The sequence below is a fragment of the Monodon monoceros genome, unplaced genomic scaffold (assembly GCF_005190385.1).
Source record: "Monodon monoceros isolate NGI ecotype Baffin Bay Population unplaced genomic scaffold, NGI_Narwhal_1 Super_Scaffold_21, whole genome shotgun sequence".
NCBI lineage: Eukaryota > Metazoa > Chordata > Mammalia > Artiodactyla > Monodontidae > Monodon > Monodon monoceros.
The window spans coordinates 168,636,214-168,663,892 of record NW_021703778.1 but is presented as its reverse complement, the minus strand read 5'-3'; the positions used below and the strand labels follow the sequence as shown (position 1 = coordinate 168,663,892).

Here is a 27,679-nt window from a genome sequence, read left to right as displayed (position 1 = left end):
CATGTCTGTTTGTACAAGTCCACTGAAAAGGGACTGGAAGGGAGCACCGAAATGTTAATGGAAGTTACTTTGGTGGTCTCTATTTTCCTTCTGTATCCTGGTCTGTATCTGTGAAATTTTCTACAAGAAGAAAGTGTTCCTTTAAAAATCAGAAGATGCAATAACATTGATTTAAAGTTGTGGTGACTTTAGCTGATTGGAAAGAGAAGTTTTTAGCCGGACACCCTGCCTCGGGCTCTGCCAAACTTGTGGTTTCATTAGCTCCTCCCACTTCCCAGAAAAGCATTCAGCCCTTAGATGTAACAGGGGGTACGAGCTGAAAACACTTGTGTCAGCCCAGTGGTGATGGATAGCTTCCCATCACGGAAGGCTTGGATCCCTGTGCGTTTGGGAGGCCTCTTCTTTTTATTGGCTTTATTTCCATTCCCTTCTTGTGGCCCCAAATTGGGAGTCAGAGGCCCTCCTCCTCTGGGTCTGGGGCTGCACGGTCCAGAAGTGGGGGCATATGGTGAGGACATCTGTTGAGTTGATGGGCCCCAGTCTCTGCATCTTCTTCGCTCCAGCGTCTGCCCAGTCTCTGGCAGTGGTCATTTCCATTCTGATAGAGATGTTAGAAAGAATCATATCTGTTCATGCAGCTAGGAAGAGGGAGTGTGCGGTTTGTGTGTGTATCTTAACGTTGTCAGAAGAACCTTATTAGATACTTGGATGATATCCACCCCCCCAAACGGGGTCTTTATTTCCTCCCTGAGTGCCCCTTACCCTCTGATACCCACAGGAACCTCCTGGAGGCTTGCCTTCTGGAAAAGAAATTATTCTCTTTCCAATTTTCAATTTTCCAACTTCACTCCTTTTCTTTATTAAGTGCACTATGTTTACTGGAGAGAAAGAAAGAAAATGACAGCTCTGCCCTGAATTCAGAGTGCCTGGACCCTGCTTTGCATACCGACTTCAGCCGGCTGGCAGGAAGGGGCCAAGGGGGTTCTTTAGACCCGGGGCGGCGCCTGGCAGGCTCTGGGCCCTCTGCAGATGTGCCCGTCTGCCCGTGGTCCTCTTCTCACTTATCTGCTCGATGCCACCAACCGTAATCCTACACAGTGCCCCAAGATGATATGACTGCTGGCAAAGGCTCTGTCATGAACCGTGGGAAGGGCACAGGTGAGGGAGGCAGGAAGCCACACAGTTGCCCCCCTGGTTGTGCATCTTGGGTCTCCTACCAGGCTGAGAATAAAGTCCACGAGATTATGTATACAAGTCCTCCCGATCAAGTTCCTAGCAAGTTCCTAGCTCGTGGTACGTGTTCCTGCAACCCCCGTCTAGCCCTGAGCCTCGACGTTACCATGATCAGCATGATAATCATGATGCCCACCTGACTGGCGTGGACCCAGTATCACCTTGGATGTGAGGACACCTGGCTTATGGCCAACGCCCAGCGAAAGGGCTCTCGAGGTGTCTAATACAGCTTGAAAGCATTTTGACTTGTCAGAGCGGACGGGTACCTGTGCTCCCTGCACACAGAGCTTCCATTTTGTTGGTTGAGAACCCCAACACCCTTTTTCCGTTGCCCCCCCCCCCACCATGGATACAGGGCATTCTCTTTGTAGGCACATATTTGCCCAAAGTGCAGCTGACCCGGTTGAACCTCTGAGGCTCCCTGGAATCTTGGGAGCATTTAAGACAGCTACAGGTGGCAGATAGGCAAGGAGGATGGCCGCCGCAGAGCGAGAGCTTTTCTGGAAAGACTGTGGCCCTGGGACCTTCCGTTACAGGTCCGTCCATAGCCATGGTTGTCATTGGGGGAGACGTGGAGACGTGGAAACTTGTCTCCCTGAAAAGCTGGCCGCTGGCCTAGCTTGGGAGGGGGAGGGAGGATGCCAGAGCACTTGTTTTCATGGTGGGGGGATAGCTCGTGCACCTGCCCCCTCCCCCAATTTTTTTAAGGCCCGGAAGAGGGTGTCATGGCGCTGCATCCCGGGAGCCACCCTCAGCAGAACGCAGCCGTCCGCGCTCCAGTGGAGGAACTCTGGAACCTTTCCTCCGCCTGGTTGCCTGGTTACAAGATCATCTGTCACCAGCTCCCTGAGGAGGGGGCTTGGCTGGGGAGGCACGAGAGGGGGAGCTGGGAGATAGTGTCTGCTGTTGGGGGTGCAATGAGTACACCCGATCATATCTAGTTCCCATTTATATCACGCCGGACAGCCCCACTGCCCAGCTGCCCTCTTGAAGCCTCGGACCGCTGGGGTTTTTTGATGCATGAATGAAGACTGGGAAGTGGGCCAGGACTTGGCTCATGGGCTTCTCCATCATTTATTAGCTTCTAGTTTTAATTGTTTCCCGACTTCTTTCCAGATATTTATCTAGGAAGAATTGTCAGTTCTTGCTGCGCCGTGCAGATGCGCGGGGCAGGCGCCGGCTGCAGAATTTTAATGGCTTTTCTGGACGCGGGCAGGATTCAGTTCAGCAGGTGTTGGTAGAGCACCTACTATGTGTCAAGACGGTGCCAAGTGATGAAGGGATTCCGGGATGGATGGAGAGAGGCTCCCACTCTGGAGGGATCTGCTGTCCCTTGGGAGCGGAGTCGGGGCGCTTTACTGGGAAATGTATTTACATTTAGTTTGAGCGCCGCTGTGGCTGCTGGCCGCTGGATGGGTTTGAGCTGTGTGACCTCAGGCAGATTGCTTTATGTCTCTGAGCCTTGGATTCTCCATCTGAACCCGAGGCAATGGCCCTAGTAGGAGTTATCAAACAAATGCTGAGATATGCAGGCTGTTGTATTTGGGGTCCCAGGGAAAGGTCCCGGGTCTCAGGGGTTGTGGGGTGGGCTGATGACAGGGTGCTGGGTGGCGAAGTGTAGGCCGTGGGCCTGCTGTCCGCCTTCTGCATTCTGGTCTCATCTGTGAAATGGGGGTGCTGGGGGAGACCCCACGAAGGAGGCGTGGGGAGTATCGGGGGAGCCATTGGTGGCTTCTCTTTCTTTTCTTCAGAAGAAGCCCTGGGTCAGGGCAGACCAGCCTGTTGGTGCCTGGGGTGGGTTTGTCGAGGGGACTCAGAAGCACAGGTTAGGAACCAGAGCTTGGCTCACCGAACACACGTGTGACTTGGGAAGTCTTTTTTCCACTGGGCAGCCTCAGTTTCCCCATCCGGTACGTGGGGGGGGCTGGATGACCTCGCTGTTGCCTGCCTTAATTTTACACTTTGGGTGGCCTTAGACAGACATGAGTAAATCCTCAGCCACAGGCTTCTCGTCCATGGACTGCAGTGAAAGCATGTAACTTGTGGGATGAAACGAGGTCTTGCTGACCTGGTGCCCGTGGGTGCCCAGTACCCCTCAGGGTCTGTCGGCTCCCGGGGGCTGCTGTCCCCGAGGGCAGTTGGCCCCCTGGTTGAGAAGACTGGCCCGTGGTCTCTGCTCCCTCACTTCCTACAGGAGCTCGGGCCAGTCACCTAAACCCTTTGAATCTCACTTTTCTTCCTGTAAGACACAGAAATTTGCTTCCTCTTGGGGCCATTTCACAGATGAGGAATGTCACACTGGAGACGGATCCAGAGGAGTGGAGAAGCTTGCCCAGGGTCACCCAGCTAACACCCACCGAGTCAGGAATAGAGCCGTGCCTCATGCATGGTTCAAGGAGCAGGGGCGGCGATGGATGGCGTCCTGAGTGGCCCAGAGGGATGCCTCCACGGTGGGATGTTTGTCCAGAAGCCCCAGCTTCTTGGCCGGCCAGGTGGAAGTGTGGGCCGTTCACTGACTGCTCCCTCGGCGGCTGGGAACAGTCTGGGGCTGGGAGCGTTTGCTCTGTGCTCGGGTTCAAAGGATGGATGACAGGTGACTGGTGTGGTGGTCCTGCCACCAGCCCTGAGCTTTCCGATGTTGCTTCTTCTCCATCATTTTGGGAGATGGTTCGTGTGCGGGGACACACACGTTTCTCACAGGGTTCCCAAGGAAATGGGAACTCCTTGAATTTCGAGTTTGCTGTGGCACCATATTGGTGGGCAGAAACCATCAACGTCGGGCCCATAGAATGACTGGATTTCGTCGGGGTGGCTGCAGGAAAAGCTGGGAGAAAAATTCCTTCGATTTCTCAGATTGCTTCTTGAACATGAAGTTAAAAGTCCATTTTCGATTTGGGGGTTTTTAAGAGAGATCCCTTTTGAAATTTGGCCAGAATGATCTGAAACAAAATGATCCCGGACTTGGTTAAAAAGTGGTGATGTCAAACTCTTTTCATGGTCTGGACTAGAGCTTCTGTTAATGGTGGAGTTTGTAAATATGTGTGTTTGGCTTTTGCTTTTTCACTCTGTTTCACTTATTATGTTAGAGTTGGGTTTAATCATTTATTTTATTTTTTAGAAGAGAAGCGTTTTTACAGAAAAGGGTGGTGAGAGGACTGGGGGGAGGTCAGCCCTCTGCAGCCGGAATCTGAGTTCTCCAGCGTGTTGTACCAAGTTGATGGTTATTATTCCCCCCGAAAATAATGTCCTTTTTTATTTGTTTTTAACATTCTGCCCTTGGCATCTGTTCCAGGCATTGTGGAGGAACGTAGACTGTGTTCTGACAATGGGTTAAAGCAAGCACTTACTGAAAAGCATTCTCTACTTAATTACATTTCCTTCTTCTGGAAGCTATTTTAATTTTTTTTTATAATCACATGTTAATTGTGTATTAGCAGGGCCTTTCTGATGAGTTGAAAACAGAGTGAAACCTTTGTAAACAACACAGAGAGAAAGAAAAGGGAATGTGTGAAGCAAGACAGTGGTGATGAGCCAGTTCCAAGAGGCCGAAATAACTACATTTCTTGACGCCAGGGAGGGGAGGAAGTGGTACCTGGAAGTCCTTTTTCTGAGTGACAGCTGCCCTGATGGGGAGGGCGGGACGGCGGCTGCTCATCAGTGATGGTGAAGGGCGGGCTCATGGGTGCCACCTACTCATTCATTCACCCACTCATTCGTTCACTCACTCATTTATTCATTCTCTCATTTAATCATTCACTCATTCATTCACTAACTCACTCATTCATTCACTCATTCATATTCTTACCCATGAATAGCTTCCTCTGTTGGGTGCCAGCCAGATGTAAGATTCTTTACATGCATGCCCGAGATCCTCAAGACAGGCATTAACCTCATTCGTGCAGAAGGAAACTGTAGCTCGGAGTTGAGTTCACGCATTCACGTTCAGCCAAAGCTACCAAGCAGGAGATTCAGATCTGTCAGGCCCAAGGGACTCAACCTCGGTGAGGTTCTGAAGTGGCCGTGTCCCTTCCCATCCAGACTTCAGATGGTCCAGAGATAATCTGGTACCTGTGTGGGCAGTGGGAGGGAAGGAGGAGCCATCAGGGCTGGGTGTGTGTGAGTGTGAGTGTGCGTGTGTGTGTGTGTGTGTGTGTGTGTGTGTGTGTGGTGGGGGTGAGGTGAAAGGTCGCCAGAACTCGCTGGCATTGTTTTCTTTTCCGCCTTTTAACAGCTTTATTGAAAGCACCAGCCCCAGTTTACAATCCCTCTTGTGGCGAGAGGGGCCCCCCGAAAGCCCGTCTCTGTTCCGCATGTAAAGGGCTGGGCTTGCGGGGCTTTGCAGTTCCCAGGCTGTTATTAGGGAAGCGTGGCCCGGGCGGTTCAGATGAAAGTGCTACTGTGTGCGCGCCAGGTTCACCGTGCGCGATCCAAGGAAACGCTGCCAAGACAGCGTTGTGAACAGGCGCCAAGCAAAACACACGCATTCCGTCCCGTGGAGCCAGCTCACTTCTGCAAATAGAGGAAAAATTGACTTTCTGATTGGGAGTGTTTCTACAACTCAGAAGAATCACTCCAGTGATTGTTCTAAAAATATTCCGGAGGCAGCACGTTCTCCAAGGCCACGGGATTCTGAGCGGTCCTTAATTGTACTTTTTATGTAATCTCTCCGGATCGTGTTTTTTTTTTTTAATGGACTCAAGCTTGCCTGGTCATCCTCTCTGCTCCTCCTCCCCCACCCCCATCGCGTCAGGATCGCTGCCTTGTTAAAGAGTGGCGTACGCAACAGAAACTGTGTTTCTATCTCTTTGACTCCAGGAAGTGTATTTGGGTTTTCATCTCCTGCAGCCGCTCTTGCAAGGCTCACGTCTGAGCAGCTGAATCTAGGGCAGCCCCTGACGTCCTGGCGTTGGTGGCCGAGCCCAGTTCTGGAGGGAGGCGTCCGTCAGGCGGACGGTTTTTCGGTGGCAGGCTGGGGGGAGGGGGTGCTGCTCCCTCTGCCTGTTGAGGCTGGCATTCCCCTTTACGAGGCACAGAGCTCCCTAGGAGCCCCGGGTATTTGCAGCTCCAGGCCGTTCTGGAATTCATATGATTTCTATAATGACGAAATTGACTGGGATTCCACAAGTCCGCTTACTGCCAAAAGTCAGTGATGTGGGCCCCTCCTTCTCTTCTCTGGTCTCAGAGTTTCTCTCCACCCTCTTTCTCCCCTCTTTCTCCTCCCCTTCCCACTCTCTGCCTTACCCGCGATTCCCACTTTCCCCTTGCAGTCAGCTTTGCCAGGTGCAGCTTCAGTGCTGCTGGGGAAGCCGGGGCACGTCTAGCTTTGGATTGGCAGCCCCAGAGCTGCTGACCTTTGTAGGATGTTCGGCAGCATCCCTGCCTCTACCAACTAGATGCCAGTAACACCGCTACCCTCCTAATCGTGGCCATCAAAAATATCTCCAGACATTGCCAAAATCCCCGAGGGGGGCGAAATAGTCCTCAGTTGAGAACCACTGTTCTAGCTCTTTTTTCCGAACTGGCACTCGCTACAGCCAGGAAAAGGACTGGGGAATATTAGTATCTATTTTCAGGTTCACGAATCACCAAAAATAATAGGGTGGAATCAAAGACCTTAGAAATGGAGAAAGAATTCCCACTGTTGAATTTCCCCCCCCCGAAGTGTATTTTAAGAAGTCCTGATCCTGGTTTGAGGGGCGACGACGGTGGGTGGTGGATGCTGGGTGGTGAGCCGTTTGTCACGGTGATACCTGCAGGATTTGGAACAGCCAGAGTCTGTACCTTCAAATAATCAAGCAGTTTTCCTCTCAAAAAAAATCTCCCAGACTGAGCTTATGAGACAAATCTGCTAGAATTAGGTAACTGAAAGTCTTATTGGTAAGTGGACAATTCTGAGGAATTGGTAGTGTTTCTGGCAACGTACGCTAGGACTTCCTCAGTTTTGTTGCCTCTCTTTCCTTCCTCTCTCCCCGCCTGCCTCCTTGCTTCCCTTAGAGGTTGTTTCCCCCGTGTTAGGAGTGGGACCGGGCCCGCTCACGGGCAGCAGCGGCCTCATTTGGATGGCATATGCTGTACCCATGTACAGGAATCCTGTTCTGTGGCCTTAAATGTTGACTGGTTAGTGGGGCATCCAATAGGGTCAGGTGCCAGGTGCCAGGTTTCATTTCACCCATCGGCAGCCTATCTGTGAGAAATCTAGAATTGGGTGGTCAGCGGGTTTCGTGCTGGGCTTCTCTGGAACGCCATGTGGCCAAGTACGCACGTGACAGCGTTAGAGTGATTTCCTGGGCTCAGCCAAAACCCATGCTTCCGCCGGCTTCTTCCCGCCAGCTGGCCGCCTGAGCCAGCCTTGAGGTGCTCCGGCCATTTGGAATTCGCGGGACTCCACCTCCCCTGGGGCCTGAGCTCCTCAGCTTCACATTCTCCAGTGCGAACCCGACAGGACATCCTGGGGGCCTCCTGGCTCCAGATGTACAGTCGGTTTGGGCTGCAGCTCCTCTGCCCCTCCCACCCCGCCTCCTCTGTCGCCAGCCAGCCTCCGCTTGCCCCTGCACATTTCCTCCCGCCCTTGGCGTTGCTGCTGCCTTCCTCTGCCCTTGTGGGGTGGGGGCGTGGGGCAGTGCTGTGACAACCGCGTGCAGGAGGCGCGTCTGGTCCAACCCAGTGCCTTGGTTGGGTCTAACCATTGGGCCACCCAGCCACATTGCTGGGGTTATTGGTGTTTGGAGAGAGGCTGAGTGGTGAGCCCTCACCCGTGTGTGTGTGTGTGTGTGTGTGTGTGTGTGTATACACACCCCTGCATGTGTGTGTGAACCTGTGTGCAGCCGGTGTGGGGGCTGCTAGGTTTCTCTTTCCCATAACCTCCCGTGGCATTTGGTGCATCTCCGAACGCCCTGATTTTCTGATCATGCTGGGCAGCTCCTCTGTGCAGAGGGGCATCTGGGAACTTTGACACTGTGAGCCGTGGCTGGCGAGGATGACCATCTCCCCACCGCCCGCGGGCTGCAGGAAGCTGGCACCATGGCAGAGGCAAAGCACCGCAGAAGTGCCGCAGGTTTTTCATATGGAAATGTGAAATAATGGGGTGATTAAATAGAGCTGTATATTAAAGTACATCTGACATTAGAATTACCATAATGTGCTGTAGCCTTAGGCTGAGTACTTTATTTGCCATCTGCGTCGGCCCAAAATCCCCCGGGGAAGCGCTAAAATATTCTGAATAAACTCAGCTCGAGTTCTTATTGAGAGTAAAATACCATTTGTGGCCCGTCGTATTGATTCGTCTTAATTGTGGTGCAGAAAAGAACATTCACTCGCTGGTGACTTTTGTGCTCGGTGACAGGCTGTCTGGAGTTACTGTAACATTGCAGTTGGTTAACCTGGATGGGGCCAGGCGGGCACCTCGGCTCCAGCCGGGATGCCAAGGTGCCAGCCCGGGCGCGCGGCACAGCTGGTGCTTCCTGCCAGCCCCCCTGCTCGCCTCCAGGGAGGGTGCTGGGGAGCAGGGCGCCCACACGGGGGCCGAGGCCCCTCCCTACGCCTGGCCTCGGCTCTCCGGGTCCGGAAAGGTGGCCTGCTGGAGGAGGCTGTCCTGGAGGGGCATGACTTCAGTCTCAGCTCTTGGTTGCAGGGAGGTACTAGACATATTTAAGAAAACAAAACTAAAAAAAGAAAAGACAAAAGAAAAGAATCCACCTACCCAGGCAAAGTCAAGCTTGGGTGGTTACCGGTTCGTGGCGGTGGGGTCTGGTAACAGTCCCTGCAGCCCTTTTGTGGGGGTGGGGGGGGGCATGTGGCGTGGAAGTGCTCGTGCGTTAAAGATAAATGACTCAGCGGTGGGAAGCACTTGGTGATCCAGACAGTGCCCCCCCCGCCCCGTTCATAAGGTCCAGTTTTTATCCTATAATCGCCTATCATTATACACAACTTAAATACTCAGATATTCTCCACAAACCTTGGGCTAGCATGTTTTTATCACTAATTCTGAACAAGGGAATAACCTTTCACTTCAGAGACAAATGAGACAAATTTACAGGTGCGCATCTGCTGTTTCCTTGTGTTTTATCAATCCCAGTGGACCCGCACACTTTTGCTCTAACGCACGCTGCTCAGAACAATCTATGTAACATATTACTGCTTGTTTGTGGTGTGTGGCTATGGGTCCCCTCTGCGTTAGCTAACCCGTATAACTCGGCATCGAGGCTCTCCATAACGTCAGTTACCTCCTCCGAGCTAAACGTACACTCCATTAAAACGAGGTTTACTGCCCCTGCAATACTTCTTGGGGTGGAACGTGGAGGCTTCTGTGGATTTAAGGAAAGGAAGGATGGAGGCCTGCCTCGTGAAGGAAGTAATGAATTACAGAGAAGGGAGACTTCCTGTGTCAGCCAGAATGTGTGTGTGAGATGTGCTTGGCGTGTGTACACATGTGCACAACTGTGTACACACCGGCGCTCAAGCACCCAAGCAGCTCACTGCGTGATGGGTTTTGCCTGTTTATTTCTTAATTCACTCTTTATTTTATTAAGTGATAAGGATGGTTTGCTCTATGCCTCCTCTTCACGTTCTCTGCTAAATTCCCATCCCCAGAATTCTAGAATCCTTTCAGAAAACCCTATATTGGTGGGGAGAGGGTTGGGGAAGTACATTCATCTCTCAGTCCACCAACACCCACTGGAAAAGTGTAGGTCCTTTTCAGAGAAGTCTACAGAAAGCAGATTTCAAGGGAGTCTGACGATGCATTCATCTATCTCGGGGAAGACATTATCTCCAACGCATGTGAGAGCCTGGTGTAAAGCGGGGGGGACTGTATAAAGATGATCTTGAGGAGTGCGCTGTAGTTTCTCAAGAATGCTGTAAGTGAGTTGCCACGTATAAAATCACTCTGTGTGTCTTGCCTCCGGCTCTTCCATCTGACTAGCAAACACCACGGCTCTCACCCTGCCCCGAGATGCCCCCTCCACAGTTAGAGGTGTTGCTTTGTTTCAGGGCTGGGTGGCTGTTTCCTGAGCCTGAACTGCACACCTGGTGTGACCACAGAATCGAGCAGTTGAAGTCAAGACTGTTTGGGGGAAATCTTGGGTGTATGGGGCCTGCAGCCGTAGTTCAGTTTTCATACTTCCCTGTTTCCCCAAGAGTCTGGACCACCCCATTCCTGAAGGCGGGCTTCTCAGCCGTGGGTGTTCAGATAAGAGGCTTTTGCTGGAATAATAGAACTTCTGCTGGAGACGGTGATTTAGAAGCCGCCTCGCTTCCTAAGCTCGTGGTCCTCGTAGATTGGACTTGAAGTTCCCTCTTTGTGTTTTCCACCCCCCAGTGTCATTTCTTTATACATTATGGTTTCTTAGTTTGGGAAGGGCAGGTCTGGCCTGCAACCAAACTCTCCGAGGGGTTTACCTCCATCCTTTCGTTGTACTGAGATTTTGTTCTACTGAACAGTTCGTGATTCAAATAGACCTTGAGTGTGGGCTTGAAAATCTTCACTTAAAAAAAAAAAAATCAAAGTTTTCATTGTGATGGAATTTGCAGCAATGGACTTTGGTCTCTCTCCAGCTCCGTTTCTTTGTGTGTTTTCAGAGCCTCCTCAGGTGGATCCCCCATCGCCTCTTCAGTTCCACATCCAGGTCCTCGCCTCCACGAATCTTAAGATCCCACCTCCATGCTTTTGTGCCTGTAGTTTCCTCCGCTGGGCACACACTTTCTGCCCTTTCTCTGCACAATGGACTCATTGAGCTCCAGGGTCTCCTCCTGCGAGAAGCCTCCCCCGATCCTCCCAGGCCATCAGTCTCTCCTCCTCTGGGCCCTGCACCGTGTGGCACACCCTTTCTTAGTGAACTAGTGGCCTGAGCCCTTACTGCATGTTTGTGGAGTCAAGAGCCTCTTGTCCTGGACCGCAGGCTCTGCGTGGGCATCCCTCCTGAGCTCAGTGCGGGCCTGGCAGACGACACACGCTGCCTGCATGTGTAGAGTAAAGGGAGGAAGGAGCAAACGAACAGACGTGTGGACAAGAGCCTCTCAGCTTTTGCTCCAGTGGTTCGGTTTCCGGGTGCAGATGTAGTGTTGTGTAGACGTTGGGTGTTGTCCTGAGGGGCTTCCTGGCTTTTTAGGAGGAGAATGCGAACACCGAGAGTGGAGCATCTTTTTCACGTTTACGATTTAGCCCTGGGTTTGGAGGGTGAGTGTGGGTGAGCGAGGACAGCCCTGCACGGGAAACCCTGCAGAACGAGCAGGGGATGCATCGTATGGAAACACTTGCACAGTTCTCCGCAGGTCCTTGCCTTTCTCATCGCCTCTCCCATCTCCCTGCCCCTGCCTGCTTCTGCAGCCAACAGAGCTGCTTTCTCTTTGGTGCACCCCGAGGGTGCTCACACAGGGCTCTCCACCCCAAGTGCCTTCCCTGCTGGATCTGGGCCGGTGCCACTTTCCCTGTGTCTGGCTTGAACTCACCTCCACGCGGTGTTTCCTGCCTGCCTCTTCCCTGGATGCTCTGAGGTCACTCGGCAGATCCTGCTCTGCCTCAGAATCCTTTGTGTCCACAGCTTAACCCACCCCTGCTCCCCCCGACCCCCACCTGTGGCTGATCCCTCCAAGTAAGTAGGTCCTGTTGTGGGTCCTAGCGCCTAGCACATGGTGACCGGATGGATGAGTGAATGAATGAATGGGAAAGGGATGTCCCTAGAACATTTTGGACAAGATTAGGTTTCCTTGGGCTTAGTAACTTCCCAGGATGCTGCTTTTGCTCTGCTGGGGTTCTTGTGCCCCTGGCTGTCTAGGGGGGTGCTGGGGCCTCAGTTTGAGGCTGTGGTGAAGCCTGAAGGCCCAGTCCTCCAGCCCGAGGTAACTCGGGCATCGGAAGCACAAAGCTGACCTCTGCCGCATGGATGCTCTCAGGGTGAGTGGACCGCAGCAGGGTGAGGTTTCTTACTCGTGGGGCCTCTCGATTCTCAGCCAAGCTCCACGTGGCATTTCCTGCACAGAGCCTCCAGCTCGCGGCACCGGCCAGCTCGCTGGTGTGCGCGGGGGCAGGGAGAATGGTGTACTGTGGCTGGTCCAGGGCCGGTTACGGCGGAGTTTGCAAGCCCGGTGGAGGGGCAGCCAGGTGTGTGTCAGACACGACCCAGGCCCTGGGCTCAGACCCAGCTGTGAATCTGGGCTCTGCGACCCACAGGCTGTCTGACCCGGGGCCCCTCACTTAGCTGTGATGAGACTGAGTTTCTCTTTTATATAAGATCTGGATTAGAGCCCACTTTCCAGAGTGGCTGTGAGCGCCCACAAGTCCACCTCTGGCACATGCAGTGGTATGTGAGTCAAGCCCACCAGAGTCCAGGGCAGGTGATGCCAGTGTGGTGATCAGTGTTGAGCAGCATTCCCCCAAGGCTATGGGGATTCAGAGGGGGCTACGCTTGGGCTGTGTCTAAGAAGATGTTTTGCAGGGAGAGGAGGAAAGGCAGGTATTCCAGGCAGCTGAAACGGCAGGTGCAAGGAGGTGTGAGATGCACGGGCAAGGAGAGGACCAGGAGGGTGGGGGTCCAGCGCGTGAGTGGGCAGTGAGTCCGGCCGGATCCTGAAGGCTGAGAGCCTGGTGCTTCCTCCGGGCAGCAGCGGCTGTCAGGGCTGTGGTTTGGCAGGATCGCTGGCCCGCTCGCCCACTCTGCCAGGGCGGCTTAGAGGTGGATGGGGGCGGTGGCGGAGCGTCTGGGTTCTTTGGAGTCACCGGATCCCAGCATCCTCTGGTGGTTGGAACACAGCCAGCGGAGAGGCGTGGGCATGCTGGGTGGGGTCCTGCCCAGCGAGCCCGGGAAGCGGGGTCGTGTTGAGTGCTGAGCTGGACCCTGCTCCAGAGGCGGCCTCGCCTGGAGGGCAGACTGTGCAGCCCGGGAAGGTTCACCCAGACCTGGGCAGACGCCCTTTTTCTGCCTGTGATGACTTTAGCCACGCTGACCACGGGGGGAGCAAACAGACGGAACACAGCTAACACAGGTGCCGGCAATCCTGAAGCACGTGTGCGTTCGTCACCCTGCTGGTGGCCGGAGTTGCGGCAGTAGCAAGATCAGCTCAGCCCCGGTCCTCAGGGAGCTTGGAATCCAGACCAGATGATGAATTTTAAATAAATGACCCAAGGCCAGTCATGTGGCCTCCGGCAACTTACTTGCGGTCTCTGAGCCTCCTTTATTGCTCCTGTGTGGTCACGGGCAGAGTTATCATGAGACTACATGGGGTGATGCAGGTTCTAAACCCCAAAGGCAGCCAAGCCCTTGCGTGCTTTTCTCTCCCTGCACCTTGAGCTTGGTCCTAGCAGCACTCTTACTTTTCATGAAATAACTGAGAGGGTTATTAGGTGCTCTCGTCTCCCCCTGGAATTCGAGAGCTGCATCCCTCGATACCAGCAGAATACCTAGTGGATAAAGGGTGCCCAGCTCCTACGTGTTTCAATGAATGAATGAAAGGCAAGTGTAGGCATTGCTCCCAGCAGGACACACCCTGCTACCTAGTCTACTCAGCTCTATCATCTTGGTCCCCCCACTTAGTGGGCTTATGTGAGCTGGGATCCAGGGATGGCAAAGAGGCAGACGCACACTCTGTGGTGGTAATGGCTGTCTGGAGCTCTGGGTTAAAGAGGATTCGGAGGCCTGGTGGGGGAGTGTGGAGATGGATTGGCAATGTCCGCCACGGGCATTGGCGGAGGGGCATTGGCCGCGTTAGACTGAGGCTGGCTCAGCACTTCGTCACCAGGGAGACCATTTAGTAGTAGTAGTGCTACTACTGTCACCACCAGAACCAACACCCAACAAAGGACATCTATTACTTTTCCGTGAGATAATTGGCCTGATTTCACCAAGTTGCTGCAATTCTAGCCGAGAACAACACGTCTCCACATTTCACTAGCACGTGGCTGGAACCAAAGGTAAGATCCCGAGGCACACACAACTGCCCTGTCTCCTACGCTGGGGTCCCTTGTCTTGGGAGGGGCCCAGGTCCGCACCGTTTCCTCTTTTGACTAAGCCTTTATCTAGAGCACAGCTGGCTGTGTGGCTCTGGGCTGATCACCTTATCTCTTCCAGTCTTCAGTTTCCTCATCTGTGAAATGGTGCTGACGACAGTTCTTGACCTTGGGAGTTGTGAGGACAGTTCTCCTTGGCTGCAGGCAGCTCATGTAAGGGTTTAATAATAGTTTCTTGTTACTGCTGTTATTATTCCCTTAGCTCCACCTTCTCTCTTGGAGAGGCTGAGGTTTTGTTTGATAGGATGCTTTCAGAACAAGCAGGGGTGCTTATAGATTTCATAGGTGACTGTGCTCAGAAATGATATGAACACGAAACTTACAGAGTTCCCCAAGGAAACCAAATGACATTTTCTTTCTGGGATCATGAAAGGGAAGACAGTCTTTAAACTAATAAGGGGTCTACTACACATCTAGAGATAATAGTGACAATAATTATTAACATTTTGGCACTGAGGAGATGGCATTGCTAGTGGGCATAGATTCTGGAGGAGGATTGGGTGGTCGGCCAATGAATCCAGCCCTCTCCTTGGGCACCGGGTACCCTAAAATCCAGAGAGGGGAAGGGGCCTGCCCCAGGGAGACCCTGGATCTAACAGCCTGCCCCAGAACCTGGCTGCCGGTGTCTCATGACCCCTTCACCAGGTCCTGAGTGGCACGTTGCCCTGTAGGCTCACCTGCTCTCTTAAACATCTCCACTCCAGGGACAAGGCCCGTGGTGGACCCGACTGGGCTTCATCAAAGGCTAATCGATGCCCTTCCCTGGGAGGACACACACAGTGTGACGGGAGGACCTTTTCATTGTGAAACAGGCCCTGACAAGTGTCAAGAGAACGACCTCAGGTGGTGCTGGGGGGGTACAGCTGGGATGGAGCCAGGGCTCTGGAAGCCTGAGCAGGGACATGGCCCTCCCCTTGCTGGCTGGGGGACTCTGCCTCTCTGAGCTGTAGCACCATCACGTGCCAGCAGGGAGGTGGTCCTTGCCTGGCCTCCCTCAGCGGTCGTGTGATTGACGATGAAATGCGCTAATGGCTGTGAAAATGCCAAACCAACTGTCAAGTGCTTTGCAAACTGTAGAGGGCCACGTGAAGCCAAGACCCAGTTCTTTCTTCAGTGTCCAAGTGTCAGGACTCTCATTTTTGCCTCCAGCTTTGGGAGGAGAAAGGCCCTGGCTGGTGATCACCCCAGGCCCTGCTTGAGCTGGGAGGTGATGTCTGCTTGTGGCTTTTGAGCAGCCGTGAACCACTAAATCCCCTGCGGGCAGGAATACCCTTCTACTGGGTATCACTTGGCTTTAGGAGAGCCCTCTTAAATTATTGCTCTCAATTATGGCCTTTTTATTGGATAATACCTCAATTAAAGGTGTGCTTTTTATTGAACATCCCTGATACCTTTATTGGTATTATTAGAGTAACCAGCATACTAAGGAAGAACAATTATTTAAATGCTCATTAAAAAAATAAAAAAACAACTCCTACTAGCAGAGGTGGGGAGGCGGTAGCACTTCATTGCAGGAGCCCAGTTGCGTGTTGGTTCCCAAGAGTCACAATAAAAAATGACGTTTCCTCAACGTTTGCAAGTTTCTACTTCCCTGGAACCTCTAATGTATTAGGCAGGCTGCATTAAAATTCCTCCAGGGGAGAGGGTGTGGAGAAAAGGGAACCCTCTTGCACTGCTGGTGGGAATGTAAATTGATACAGCCACTATGGAGAACAGTATGGCGGTTCCTTAAAAAACTAAAAACAGAACTACCATACGACCCAGCAATCCCACTCCTGGGCATATACCCTGAGAAAACCATAATTCAAAAAGAGTCATGTACCACAATGTTCACTGCAGCTCTGTTTACAATAGCCAGGACACGGAAGCAACCTAAGTGTCCATCGACAGATGAATGGATAAAGAAGATGTGGCACATATATACAATGGAGTATTACTCAGCCATAAAAAGAAACGAAATTGAGTTATTTGCAGTGAGGTGGATGGACCTAGAGACTGTCACACAGAGTGAAGTAAGTCAGAAAGAGAAAAACAAATACTGTATGCTAGCACATATATATGGAATCTAAAAAAAAAAAAAAGTTTCTGAAGAACCTAGGGGCAGGAGAGGAATAAAGATGCAGATGTAGAGAACGGACTTGAGGACACGGGGAGGGGGAAGGGTAAGCTGTGAGAAAGTGAGAGAGTGGCATGGACATATATACACTACCAAACGTAAAACAGACAGCTAGTGGGAAGCAGCCTCATAGGACAGGGAGATCAGCTCGGTGCTTTGTGACCACCTAGAGGGGTGGGATAGGGAGGGTGGGAGGGAGGGAGACGCAAGAGGGAGGAGATATGGGGATATATGTATATGTATAGCTGATTCACTTTGTTATACAGCAGAAACTAACACAGCATTGTAAAGCAATTATACTCCAATAAAGATGTTAAAAAATAAAAAAGAAAAGAAAATTCCTCCAGGGTTTTATCACTGCCAGAGTTAGACTGAAAGGCATCCCTGAAGCATCCACTACCAGGTACAAGATGGATAATAAAAAACAAAACACGCAAAGCCCAACCATAACATGTGCGTAGTGATGTGTGAATTTTGTAGGGTGTGTCCACATGCGCGATCTCATTTGCTCCCCCGGCCCTCTTTGGAAGCAGATATGTTATTCCCACTCTACTGATGGGGAAACAGAGGCTCAGAGAGGTTAAGTAACTTGATCAACATCACTCTGCTGGGAATGTCAAGGCGGAGGTATGAACTCACGCTGCTGTCCAGGGTTCTCTTCAACAGAGATCACAGGGAGGGTTTTGAATTTGAGAAAAATACAGGGCCTCCCTTGAAAGCCAGGAGAGCAAAAGAAGACCCAGTGTGGGTTTCTGCCAGTGGATACCAAAAATGTCTGAGGAAGGAAGAAGGAAGGAAGCAAGCAAACAAGACACGGGCCCTGGGTTCTGAGTCGCCAAGCCTGATGCAGTGATCCAAACGCAGCTGACGTTTCTAGGCCTGTAGGCCAGGTTTGGCGTCGCTGGGTAAGTCGCTTCAAAATAACCTAGGCGTCGGGCTTCCCTGGTGGCGCAGTGGTTGGGAGTCCGCCTGCTGATGCAGGGGACACGGGTTCGTGCCCCGGTCCGGGAAGATCCCACGCGCCGCGGAGTGGCTGGGCCCGTGAGCCATGGCCGCTGAGCCTGCGCGTCCGGAGCCTGTGCTCTGCAACGGGAGAGGCCACAGCAGTGAGAGGCCCGCGTACCGCAAAAAAATAAAATAAAATAAAAATAACCTAGGCGTCGACCTCTCAGTTGGAACGTCGGCAGCCACAGTGGCAGCGTGTCGGGACATGGACCCTGTCTGGGCCACCAGCAAAGTTGGCACGTGGTAGAGCTTCCAGCTCACCTCTGGGCAGGTGGCCCTGAGCTCCAGGAGGGGGGACAGCCCTGAGTCTGAAGCAGCCCTCTCACCGAGGGTCTTCCACTGCATTTAAAAATGAGCCATTGGTGACTGTGTGTGTTGGGGCTTTAAAATATTTAGTGAGGTTTTGAACAGAAAAATGTTCCGAGCGGCTCTTCAAAGGCTTCCTGACATTGTTCAGTTCTCAAAAGTGAGCAGCCCCAGTGCTCAAGGCTACTTCTAGGTAAGAGATAACCATGAAGTGGTAATATGGAAATGAACATTTTATTTAAAAAAGAAAGTTACGAAGGAGAGTGGAAAGTGCATTGTCTAGGGAGGGCCTTTGAGGGCTGGGAGATTTTAAAAACATCGGAAGCTGTCAGATCCTGGGAAGACCGGCACCTGCAGTGAATCTTGCCATGGTGTGGAGAGAAGTGTGGGAACCAGATGGGTTCAGGGGTGCGGGAAAAGGGCTTACCCTGGCTTGACGAGGGACCCTGGAATCCTATTCAAGGGATACACACAGAGCTTTTCTCCCCCTGATGGTGAATTCCGGACAGTTAACTTCCTCCCGGTTGCTCCAAGTTAGAGTTTTAGCGGTGTCTTTTGCTCTTTTTTTTTTTTTTAATACAAAAAGTGGAAACATTTGAACTCTGAGAACATGTAGCTACATGCTTCTCAGCAGCTGCCGTTTGAGTTAAAAAATATTCATCTTTGAATTGGCCATTTCATTCCTGGCCTACCTAAGAGTTTTTCATCGTCTTCCGATACCCACACTCCTCACGGGCAGTAGAACTTTCTAGAAAATGTGTGGCCATCAGAAGAAGAAACAGGAAGTGCTCTGGAGAGACCCAAGGAAATGAAGATGATGAAAAAAGAGATTGGGGGAAGGGTGGCGGCCCGTCGTCTTAAAAACATGAGGAACCAGAGCAGCTGTGTGCAGTAGCTTGGTTAAAGAGAGTGGCTGGAGCGGAGGTGAAGGGTACAGACTGCGCTTTAATTGGAAGATCTATGACCTTGCGGGAGGTGGTGCTTCATTTGTGTTATTAGCTCCTGTGTCAGAAAGGGACTTTTCCTTTATCTTCTTATTTACTACTTGTTTATTCTGCCTAGCTCCAGAAAAGGATTTGCGGAGGACTCTAAATATCATGGCTTCTGGCCAGCTTTCCCGTGAGGCTGTCTGAGGTGAAGAGTTCTGTTCCCCACACGCGATAACTAATAAGCCAGGACAGGAGATGGTGCCTCCAAGAAGCTGGTGCTCTCTGCCATAGCGGGGTGGCACGCAGGACGGGAAGGCTGGGGTGTCCGTGTGGCCTTACCGCTCCCGCAGCAAGGACCACAGCCGCCCAGGGCCTTGGGAAGGAAAGGCCCTGTTTCCAGGTGGGGAAATTCTCCCCAGGGGCTCCAGCATGGGGAACTGAATTACACAGACATACTGGGAGGAGGAAGTTACCCAGACACCCTGGAGAAAGAAAATTGCCTCAGAAGTTCTCCTGGAGCTGTGTTTAAAAGTGAGGTGAAGCTGACCTTCGGAATTCTTTTTTCCTTTTTGTCCTCCCTGCCCCCCACACCCCTCTTGGTCTCCTCACTACCAAACACACAGACACATGTCCTGTTGCACACGAGCGTGCAGTGATGCCCATAGACCACCAGACCTGGAAGGCAGGTCTTGGTTTCCAGTGGTGGGTGATCTGGCCCAGTTGCTTCCGTGTCTGGGAGAATCTCCACCCTGCCCCCCTGCCCCCTGGACAGCCCGCACACGCTGCATGGCTCAGGGAGGTCCAGGCCCCTTGGACCTTGGACCTTGGGAGTGGTCAAGTTTAACCTGTATGGAACTCGGGACGTTTGGTCCCAGAGCCACTTGGATTTTACTGCTAAGGGTGAAGCCCCCAAGAAACATAATTTGTGGCTGGAAAACCAAAAAAATACATCTCTATACGGGACTTCAGAAGTCCTTAATCTTCCAGGGAGTGGCTGAGATGGGGATTGTCTGCTCCAGCCCGCCCCGTGTACTCCCCCCTCCCCTTCCTGATACGGGGGTATGGAAATTAACATGCACGTTTGGCTCCACCAGGGAGCTTGCGGCTACCGTGCTTTATCAGCGTTAAAATCTTCCAGGTACAAGAAAGTTTGAAAAAACAAAAGGGTATTTCAAGATCTCAGCTGTGATGTCGTGTTCCCTTTTCCTTTCCCGGCCAGTGAGCAAATCTGATGTTGGAAAGCAGGACCCGCCCACACCTGTCCTGTTCACGTGAAGCATGAGGAGAAGAGGTTCAGGCTGGAGAAGCAGCCAGTTTCACCCGCAGGTTCAGGACGTTGGCCACAAAAGAGGTTCTGGTTGGAAGGTCCAGGCTCCATTTTGTGATGACCCTAATGATGGACAAAGACAGGGACGTTTTGGCTCCATGCCACCAGCGTCCACTAAGACTGGCTCCCGATGTCACCAGAGCCAGTTTGTAACAAATCCACACTTGCCACCATTAATCCTGACCGTCCTGTCAGATGTGACATTCTTTCACTCAGTGTTTCTGGCAAAGGACCTCACCCCTCCCCCTCCCCAGGGGTCTCTGGAGGCCAGATTCCACACTGTGGTTAGGTGTGTGTGTGTGTGTGTGTGTGTGTGTGTGAGGCCAGGAGAGCAATGGTGGGGGACAGCTGTCACCCAGTAGTGATGTTCATGACATGCTGAATCCTTCTGTTCCTACACATCCGTGTTTAAATCTGACAGCGCTTTCTGCATGGACCCTGGTGTGTGAAACCCTGGGATTTCCTGTAGTTAAAATCCCGAGTGATGCAGAGGTATCAGCCGTTTCTCTTAAAAAGTTCGGGCGGGCTTCCCTGGTGGCCCAATGGTTGAGAGTCCTCCTGCCGATGCAGGGGACGTGGGTTCGTGCCCCGGTCCGGGAGGATCCCACAGGCTGCGGAGCGGCTGGGCCCGTGAGCCATGGCCGCTGAGCCTGTGCGTCCGGAGCCTGTTCGCAAGGCGATTTGGTTTGATTTGTGCTTCTTAGAACTTTCTTGGATCAAAGATTGTCTAGTCAGTGACTGGGGGGGGAGGGGGCAGTTTTGCCCCCCAGGGAGGTTTGGCAATGCCTCGAGAGATTTTGGATCCTCATGATTGGGAGGGGAGGGAGTGCTACTGGCTTCTAGTGGGTAGAGGCCAGGGATGCTGCTGAACACCCTACAAAGCACAGGGCGGCCCCCGGCCCCCAGGCGAATTATCAGGGTCTACATGTCAGTAGTGCCTTCCTTGATGATCCCTGGTCTAGACCGTGGCCAGTGTGAAGGTAGCCCTGAACGGCTGAAATCTGCCCTGCTATCTTTTATGCAGTCCACCAGCCTTCCCATACTTCCTATTACTGGAATCAGGCATTCTCACAAACACATCTCCTTTGGCTTCTGAGGTGATGGGCTTAAGGACACCGTATTTTAGGGCCACAGAGGGATGTCTACCGAATTGCAGTAACTTGCTGAGGACGCATGCCTGGTCCGGGCTTTGCCAGGGCCGGCAGCCCACAGAGCAGGCTTCTTCAGCCCCTCTGCCGGGGACCTGCCAGGGGGTCGCAGGCCTGGGCCTGCTCAGAAGCCGTCCCGCCGCTGCCGCCCTCAAGGGCCGCGGGTCCCAGGACACACTCGGCTCCGGCTCGCCTCCAGGTCAGTGGCCCCGTGGTGCGCGAGCCCCCGTCCTCCGCTTCTCACGCTCTCTCTGCCTTTCCGTCCGTGTGTCTCCCCAGGTAAAGATGAGCCTTCCAGCTACATTTGCACAACATGCAAGCAGCCCTTCAACAGCGCGTGGTTCCTGCTGCAGCACGCGCAGAACACGCACGGCTTCCGCATCTACCTGGAGCCCGGGCCGGCCAGCAGCTCGCTCACACCGCGGCTCACCATCCCGCCGCCGCTCGGGCCCGAGGCCGTGGCCCAGTCCCCGCTCATGAATTTCCTGGGCGACAGCAACCCCTTCAACCTGCTGCGCATGACGGGCCCCATCCTGCGGGACCACCCGGGCTTCGGCGAGGGCCGTCTGCCCGGCACGCCGCCGCTCTTCAGCCCGCCGCCGCGCCACCACCTGGACCCGCACCGCCTCAGCGCCGAGGAGATGGGGCTCGTCGCCCAGCACCCCAGTGCCTTCGACCGAGTCATGCGCCTGAACCCCATGGCCATCGACTCGCCTGCCATGGACTTCTCGCGGCGGCTCCGCGAGCTGGCGGGCAACAGCTCCACGCCGCCGCCCGTGTCCCCGGGCCGCGGCAACCCTATGCACCGGCTCCTGAACCCCTTCCAGCCCAGCCCCAAGTCCCCGTTCCTGAGCACTCCGCCGCTGCCGCCCATGCCCCCCGGCGGCACGCCGCCGCCCCAGCCGCCGGCCAAGAGCAAGTCGTGCGAGTTCTGCGGCAAGACCTTCAAGTTCCAGAGCAATCTCATCGTGCACCGGCGCAGCCACACGGGCGAGAAGCCCTACAAGTGCCAGCTGTGCGACCACGCGTGCTCGCAGGCGAGCAAGCTCAAGCGCCACATGAAGACGCACATGCACAAAGCCGGCTCGCTGGCCGGCCGCTCCGACGACGGGCTCTCGGCCGCCAGCTCCCCGGAGCCCGGCACCAGCGAGCTGGCCGGCGAGGGCCTCAAGGCGGCCGACGGCGACTTCCGCCACCACGAGAGCGACCCGTCGCTGGGCCACGAGCCTGAGGAGGAAGACGAGGAGGAGGAGGACGAGGAGGAGGAGCTGCTGCTGGAGAACGAGAGCCGGCCCGAGTCGAGCTTCAGCATGGACTCGGAGCTGAGCCGCAACCGGGAGAACGGCGGCGGCGGCGGCGGCGGCGGCGGCGTGGCCGGGGTGCCGGGCGCGGGCGGCGGCGTGGGCGGCGCGGCCAAGGCGCTGGCCGACGAGAAGGCGCTGGTGCTGGGCAAGGTCATGGAGAACGTGGGCCTGGGCGCGCTGCCTCCCTACGGCGAGCTGCTGGCCGACAAGCAGAAGCGCGGCGCCTTCCTGAAGCGCTCGGCGGGCGGCGGGGACCCGGGTGACGACGACGACGCGGGCGGCTGCGGCGACGCGGGCCCGGGCGGCGCGGTCAACGGGCGCGGCGGCGGCTTTGCACCGGGCGCCGAGCCCTTCCCGGGCCTCTTCCCGCGCAAGCCGGCGCCTCTGCCCAGCCCCGGGCTCAACAGCGCGGCCAAGCGCATCAAGGTGGAGAAGGACCTGGAGCTGCCGCCCGCCGCGCTCATCCCGTCCGAGAACGTGTACTCGCAGTGGCTCGTGGGCTACGCGGCGTCGCGGCACTTCATGAAGGACCCCTTCCTGGGCTTCACGGACGCGCGCCAGTCGCCCTTCGCCACGTCGTCCGAGCACTCGTCCGAGAACGGCAGCCTGCGCTTCTCCACGCCGCCCGGGGACCTGCTGGACGGCGGGCTGTCGGGTCGCAGCGGCACGGCCAGCGGGGGCAGCACGCCGCACCTGGGCGGCCCGGGCCCCGGGAGGCCGAGCTCCAAGGAGGGCCGGCGCAGCGACACGTGCGAGTACTGCGGCAAGGTGTTCAAGAACTGCAGCAACCTGACGGTGCACCGGCGGAGCCACACCGGCGAGCGGCCTTACAAGTGCGAGCTGTGCAACTACGCGTGCGCGCAGAGCAGCAAGCTCACGCGCCACATGAAGACGCACGGGCAGATCGGCAAGGAGGTGTACCGCTGCGACATCTGCCAGATGCCCTTCAGCGTCTACAGCACCCTGGAGAAACACATGAAAAAGTGGCACGGCGAGCACTTGCTGACTAACGACGTCAAAATCGAGCAGGCCGAGAGGAGCTAAGCGCGCGCGGCCCCCGCGCACCTGTACAGTAGCCCCGTCGCCAAGCGAGAGAATGCTGACCTGACACTTGCCTCCGTGTCGCCGCCGCCGCTCGGCACCCCCTGCGAGCCCCCGGGGCCCCAGGGGAGGCGGCCCTCCAACCTAACCTGTGTCTGCGAAGTCCTATGGAAACCCGAGGGTTGATTAAGGCAGTAAAAATTGTGGAGCCTTTTAACTGTGCAATAATTTCTGTATTTATTGGGTTTTGTAATTTTTTTGGCATGTGCAGGTACTTTTTATTATTATTCTTTCTGTTGAAATTCCTTTAAGAGATTTTGTTGGGTATCCATCCCTTCTTCAGTTTTTTGTTTCTTTTTTTTTTTGTTTGTTTTTAAAAAACTCAGTAGTAGCCTGAGCGATGACTCCCGAGCTATGTAGAGGGGAAGCATATATTTTAAATTATAATTTGGGGGGGGGAGGGCGCTGCTTTTTTGAAATCTAAGCTAAGCATGTGTAATTTCTTGTGAAGAAGCCAACACTTAAATGACTTTTAAAGTTGTTTACTTTTTTATTCCTTTTTTTTTTTTGTCCTGAAATAAAAAGTGGCATGCGTTTTTGTTTTTGTTTTGGGGGAGGGGTGGATGAACAGCGGATAACAATCTTTAAAGTTGTAGCACTTTGTTTCAGAATCGGAAAGGAGATGTAGCACTGATGATGTCCCGAGTAGCAGAGGCCTTTTCTGTGTTGATTTCAGCTTTGCAATACATAAGGAAACCTTTGCGTGGTGGTGGTGGGGAGAGGCCCTCAGAAAACTCAGCACTGCCAGAGAAACAGGAGTTTTTGAGGGCTGCCCCTGGGAAGTGGCCCAAGAGCATTCTAAAATTGTGCATTCCCAGCAGATCCCGTACTTTTCTTGGAATGTCGGTGGGCCCTGGGATGCCATCTCTGCTATTTGCCGTAGATTAGACTAAATAAAATGGGCTGAGGGTACTTTTGGGGGTAGATGGTGGTGGCCTGCAGTGACACAGAAAGGAGAGAAACCAGTGGTGTTCTTTCAGGCTTCTTCTGGCTTGACAGCTTCTCTCTCTCTCTCTATCACCCCCACCACAGAAATCCTAAGTCATACATTGCTGCCAGTGACAACTGATCGTTTCCCAAGCAGACAAGTGTACTGATGGTGAATTGAGGGAAGTTACTATTCTCTCACGTAATGCACACTGATGACATTGTACGGACGGGGGGCGGGGGGGCAGTGGGGGGAGGATCTTGCAAATTTCAGTTCCCTTTTACTGGAGAACGGGAAGAGTTCCATCCGAAGATGCCCAGCGCTACTTCCCAGGTTTTTTTTTTGTTTTTTTTTTTTCTATCCCATTAGGTTGGAAGGTACTAAACATTGGACTGTTAAGATTAGACATTTGAATTCTGTTGACCCGCACTTTAAAGCTTTTGTTTGCATTTAAATTAAATGGCTTCTAAACAAGAAATTGCAGCGTCATCTTCGTTTTGGCCCAGAGGTGGGTTAAACTGTAAGGGATGGCTGAGATTGAGTGTCAGTATTGCTAAGCGTGGCATTCACAATACTGGCACTATAAAGAACAAAATAAAATAATTTATTGGACAGTTTTTCTACTGCCATTCAATTTGATGTGAGTGCCTTGAAAACTGATCTTCCTATTTGAGTCTCTTGAGACAAATGCAAAACTTTTTTTTTTTTTTGAAATGAAAAGACTTTTTTTAAAAAAAAGTAAAACGAGAAAAGTACATTTCTTTAGAAACAAAGCCACATTTACTTTAAATAAATTTTCAAAAATCCTGGTTGAAGACATGAAAATGCCATAAGACCCAATCAAATGAAGAAATAAACCCAGCACAACCTTGGATATCCATTAGCTGGATTATCCCCGGCCCCTTTTGTCTGTGGGACAACGCTGCTTAGATGTGGAGTGGAGGTGATTTACTGCTGAATTAAAACTCAAGTGACACAAGGTACAAGTTGATATCGTTGAATGAAAAACAGAACAAAAACAATTCAGGAACAACGGCTAATTTTTTCTAACGTTAAATTTAGTGCACTCTGTCTTAAAAATACGTTTACAGTATTGGATACATACAAGGGTAAAAAAAAAAAATTGTGTGTATGTGTGTTGGAGCGATCGTTTTTTTCAGAGTTTGCTTAATAGGTTATAAAAAGATGCCGCAGTGGCTGCGTGTATATTGTTTTCTTTTGGTGACGGGGTTTTAGTATATATTATATATATGAAAATTTCTTGATTACTGTAAAAGTGGACCAGTATTTGTAATAATCGAGAATGCCTGGGCATTTGACAAAACAAGAAAAAAAAAAAAAACCCTTTTCTTTTCCTTGAAAATGTTGCAGTAAAATTTAAATGGTGGGGTCTATAATAATTTGTTCTTGTCACAGTAACTGTAAAGTCGGAGTTTTAGTACATTTTTTTCTGCCTTGGGTGTTGAATTTTTATTTCAAAAAAAAATGTATAGAAACTTGTATTTGGGGATTAAAAGGGGATTGCTACACCATGTAGAAAAAGTATGTAGAAAAAAAAGTGCTTAATTGTTAATGCTTTGCAGAAAAAAAAAATCCACATTTCTGATCTGTACTTATTTTTCTCCTCCCACCTCTCTCTGGAATGGATATATTGGTTGGTTCATATGATGTAGGCACTTGCTGTATTTTTACTGGAGCTTGTAATTTTTTAACTGTAAGCTTGTCCTTTTAAAAGGATTTAATGTACCTTTTTGTTAGTGAATTTGGAAATAAAAAGAAAAAAAAAAACAAAAACAAGCAGGCTGCCATAATATATTTTTTTAATTTGGCAGGATAAAATATTGCAAAAAAAAAATTTGTATGTTAAGTCCTATTGTACAGGAGAAAAAAGGGTTGTTTGACAACCTTTGAGGAAAAGAAACAAAAGGAAGTAGCTAAATGCTTTGGTTCACAAATCATTTTAGTTGTATATATTTTTGTCGGAATTGGCCTCTACAAAGGACTGTTCGAATAGGGCTTCACTCTGAATGCCCTGAACCTTGCATCAAGGCTCCCTGGTGTGGCCACAGCAAACCAGATGGGAAATTCTTTATTCGTGTTGAGTGGAAAAATCAGTGTTTGTCAAGGTATAGGTACCATTTCACAGAGCCCTCCCTTTCTTTAAGAGGCATCTGTAAAAGATGTCAGATGTAGAGGAGAGCCCAGAGCATCTTCCTCCTCTGCCGTCACCCTGCCCTTCAGAGCAGAGAGAAACGCAAGCTGAGCTTTCTTTAGTCCTTGAGAAAGCATTAAACAAACAAGCAAACAAAAATTGTAATAAAGGGACCTGCTGTATCAGCTAGGCGCAGGTGACGTGATCTGTGGCTGGGGCCAGCGCAAATCGGATTTCAGGAAGGAGTCCCCATCACAACCAGGACCTTTTATCCCTTGGAGAGTGTTGGCCTGTTGTCTTTCTTACCTGCGTTGCTGCTTTTCTCTCCGAAACCTACATTCCGTCAAGTTTCCGAATGCCTAGGGCCTGGGACGAATTCGGTGCCTTTCCATAGCTTTCTCTTTCCTTCCTCTGTGTTTCCTCTCCATCCTTACGCCTCTGTCAGTCCTTTATTTGTTCTTTTCATTTTTATTCGATTTATTTCTCCCTCTCTGTCCACCCACTCCTTTTTTTTTTTTTTTTTTTTGTAAAGCCAAGTAGCTTTAAGATAATAAAATGGTGTTTTTTTGGATGAGGGAATAATATGTTTTTTAAAAAATACCTATATCAGGAAGCCATTTTTTATTTCAGGAACTCTAAGAAACCATTTCAGGTTACGAAAGTATAACCAAGCATCCTGTCGGGCAATTCTTTACCAAATGCAGAAATCTTTCTTCTGGGCGCTTTTCTGTTTAGTATGCTCTTTGCTCCTTGCCATTTACCTTTGCAAAGTAGAAAGAAAGGGAGAGGAAGTGGAAGATAAAGCTGAGATGTCCGTTTCCTACCTGCTTGATCCGAAGACCCAGGGGCCCGTCCTTTCCTCCGGATGCCCTGGGAAGGTCCTTTAGAGCCTCCAAGGCGATCCTCTTATAGTTAACAAAAGCTAGCCAGCTCTCACCAGCTTCCGCAATGTCACCACGATTCCAGGACTAAGCCATCCTAAAGCACAAAGATTTTGTCTCTGTCGACTGCAGAGAAATGAGCATTTTGCTTCTCTTTCATGTTTAAAAAGCCAACACTGAAGCAGATGACCCAGTGAGAGAGGCCCCGAGCCTGGGGGACCCAGCTGACCCTGCCGGTTTCCACACTGC

General features: G+C 52.1%; 1 protein-coding gene across 5 annotated transcripts in view; it reads left to right on the top strand.

Moving 5' to 3' along the window:
- Positions 1–26,314, top strand: part of BCL11B (BAF chromatin remodeling complex subunit BCL11B) — a 94,869-nt gene extending 68,555 nt beyond the window's left edge. For all 5 annotated transcript variants that reach the window (XM_029237909.1, XM_029237908.1, XM_029237912.1 and 2 more), the window contains one exon: positions 21,344–26,314. In XM_029237909.1, coding sequence (XP_029093742.1) covers positions 21,344–23,412 — 2,069 coding nt within the window. In that variant the 3' untranslated portion in view covers positions 23,413–26,314. The remainder of the gene's footprint in view (positions 1–21,343) is intronic.
- Positions 26,315–27,679: the final 1,365 nt, after the last annotated feature.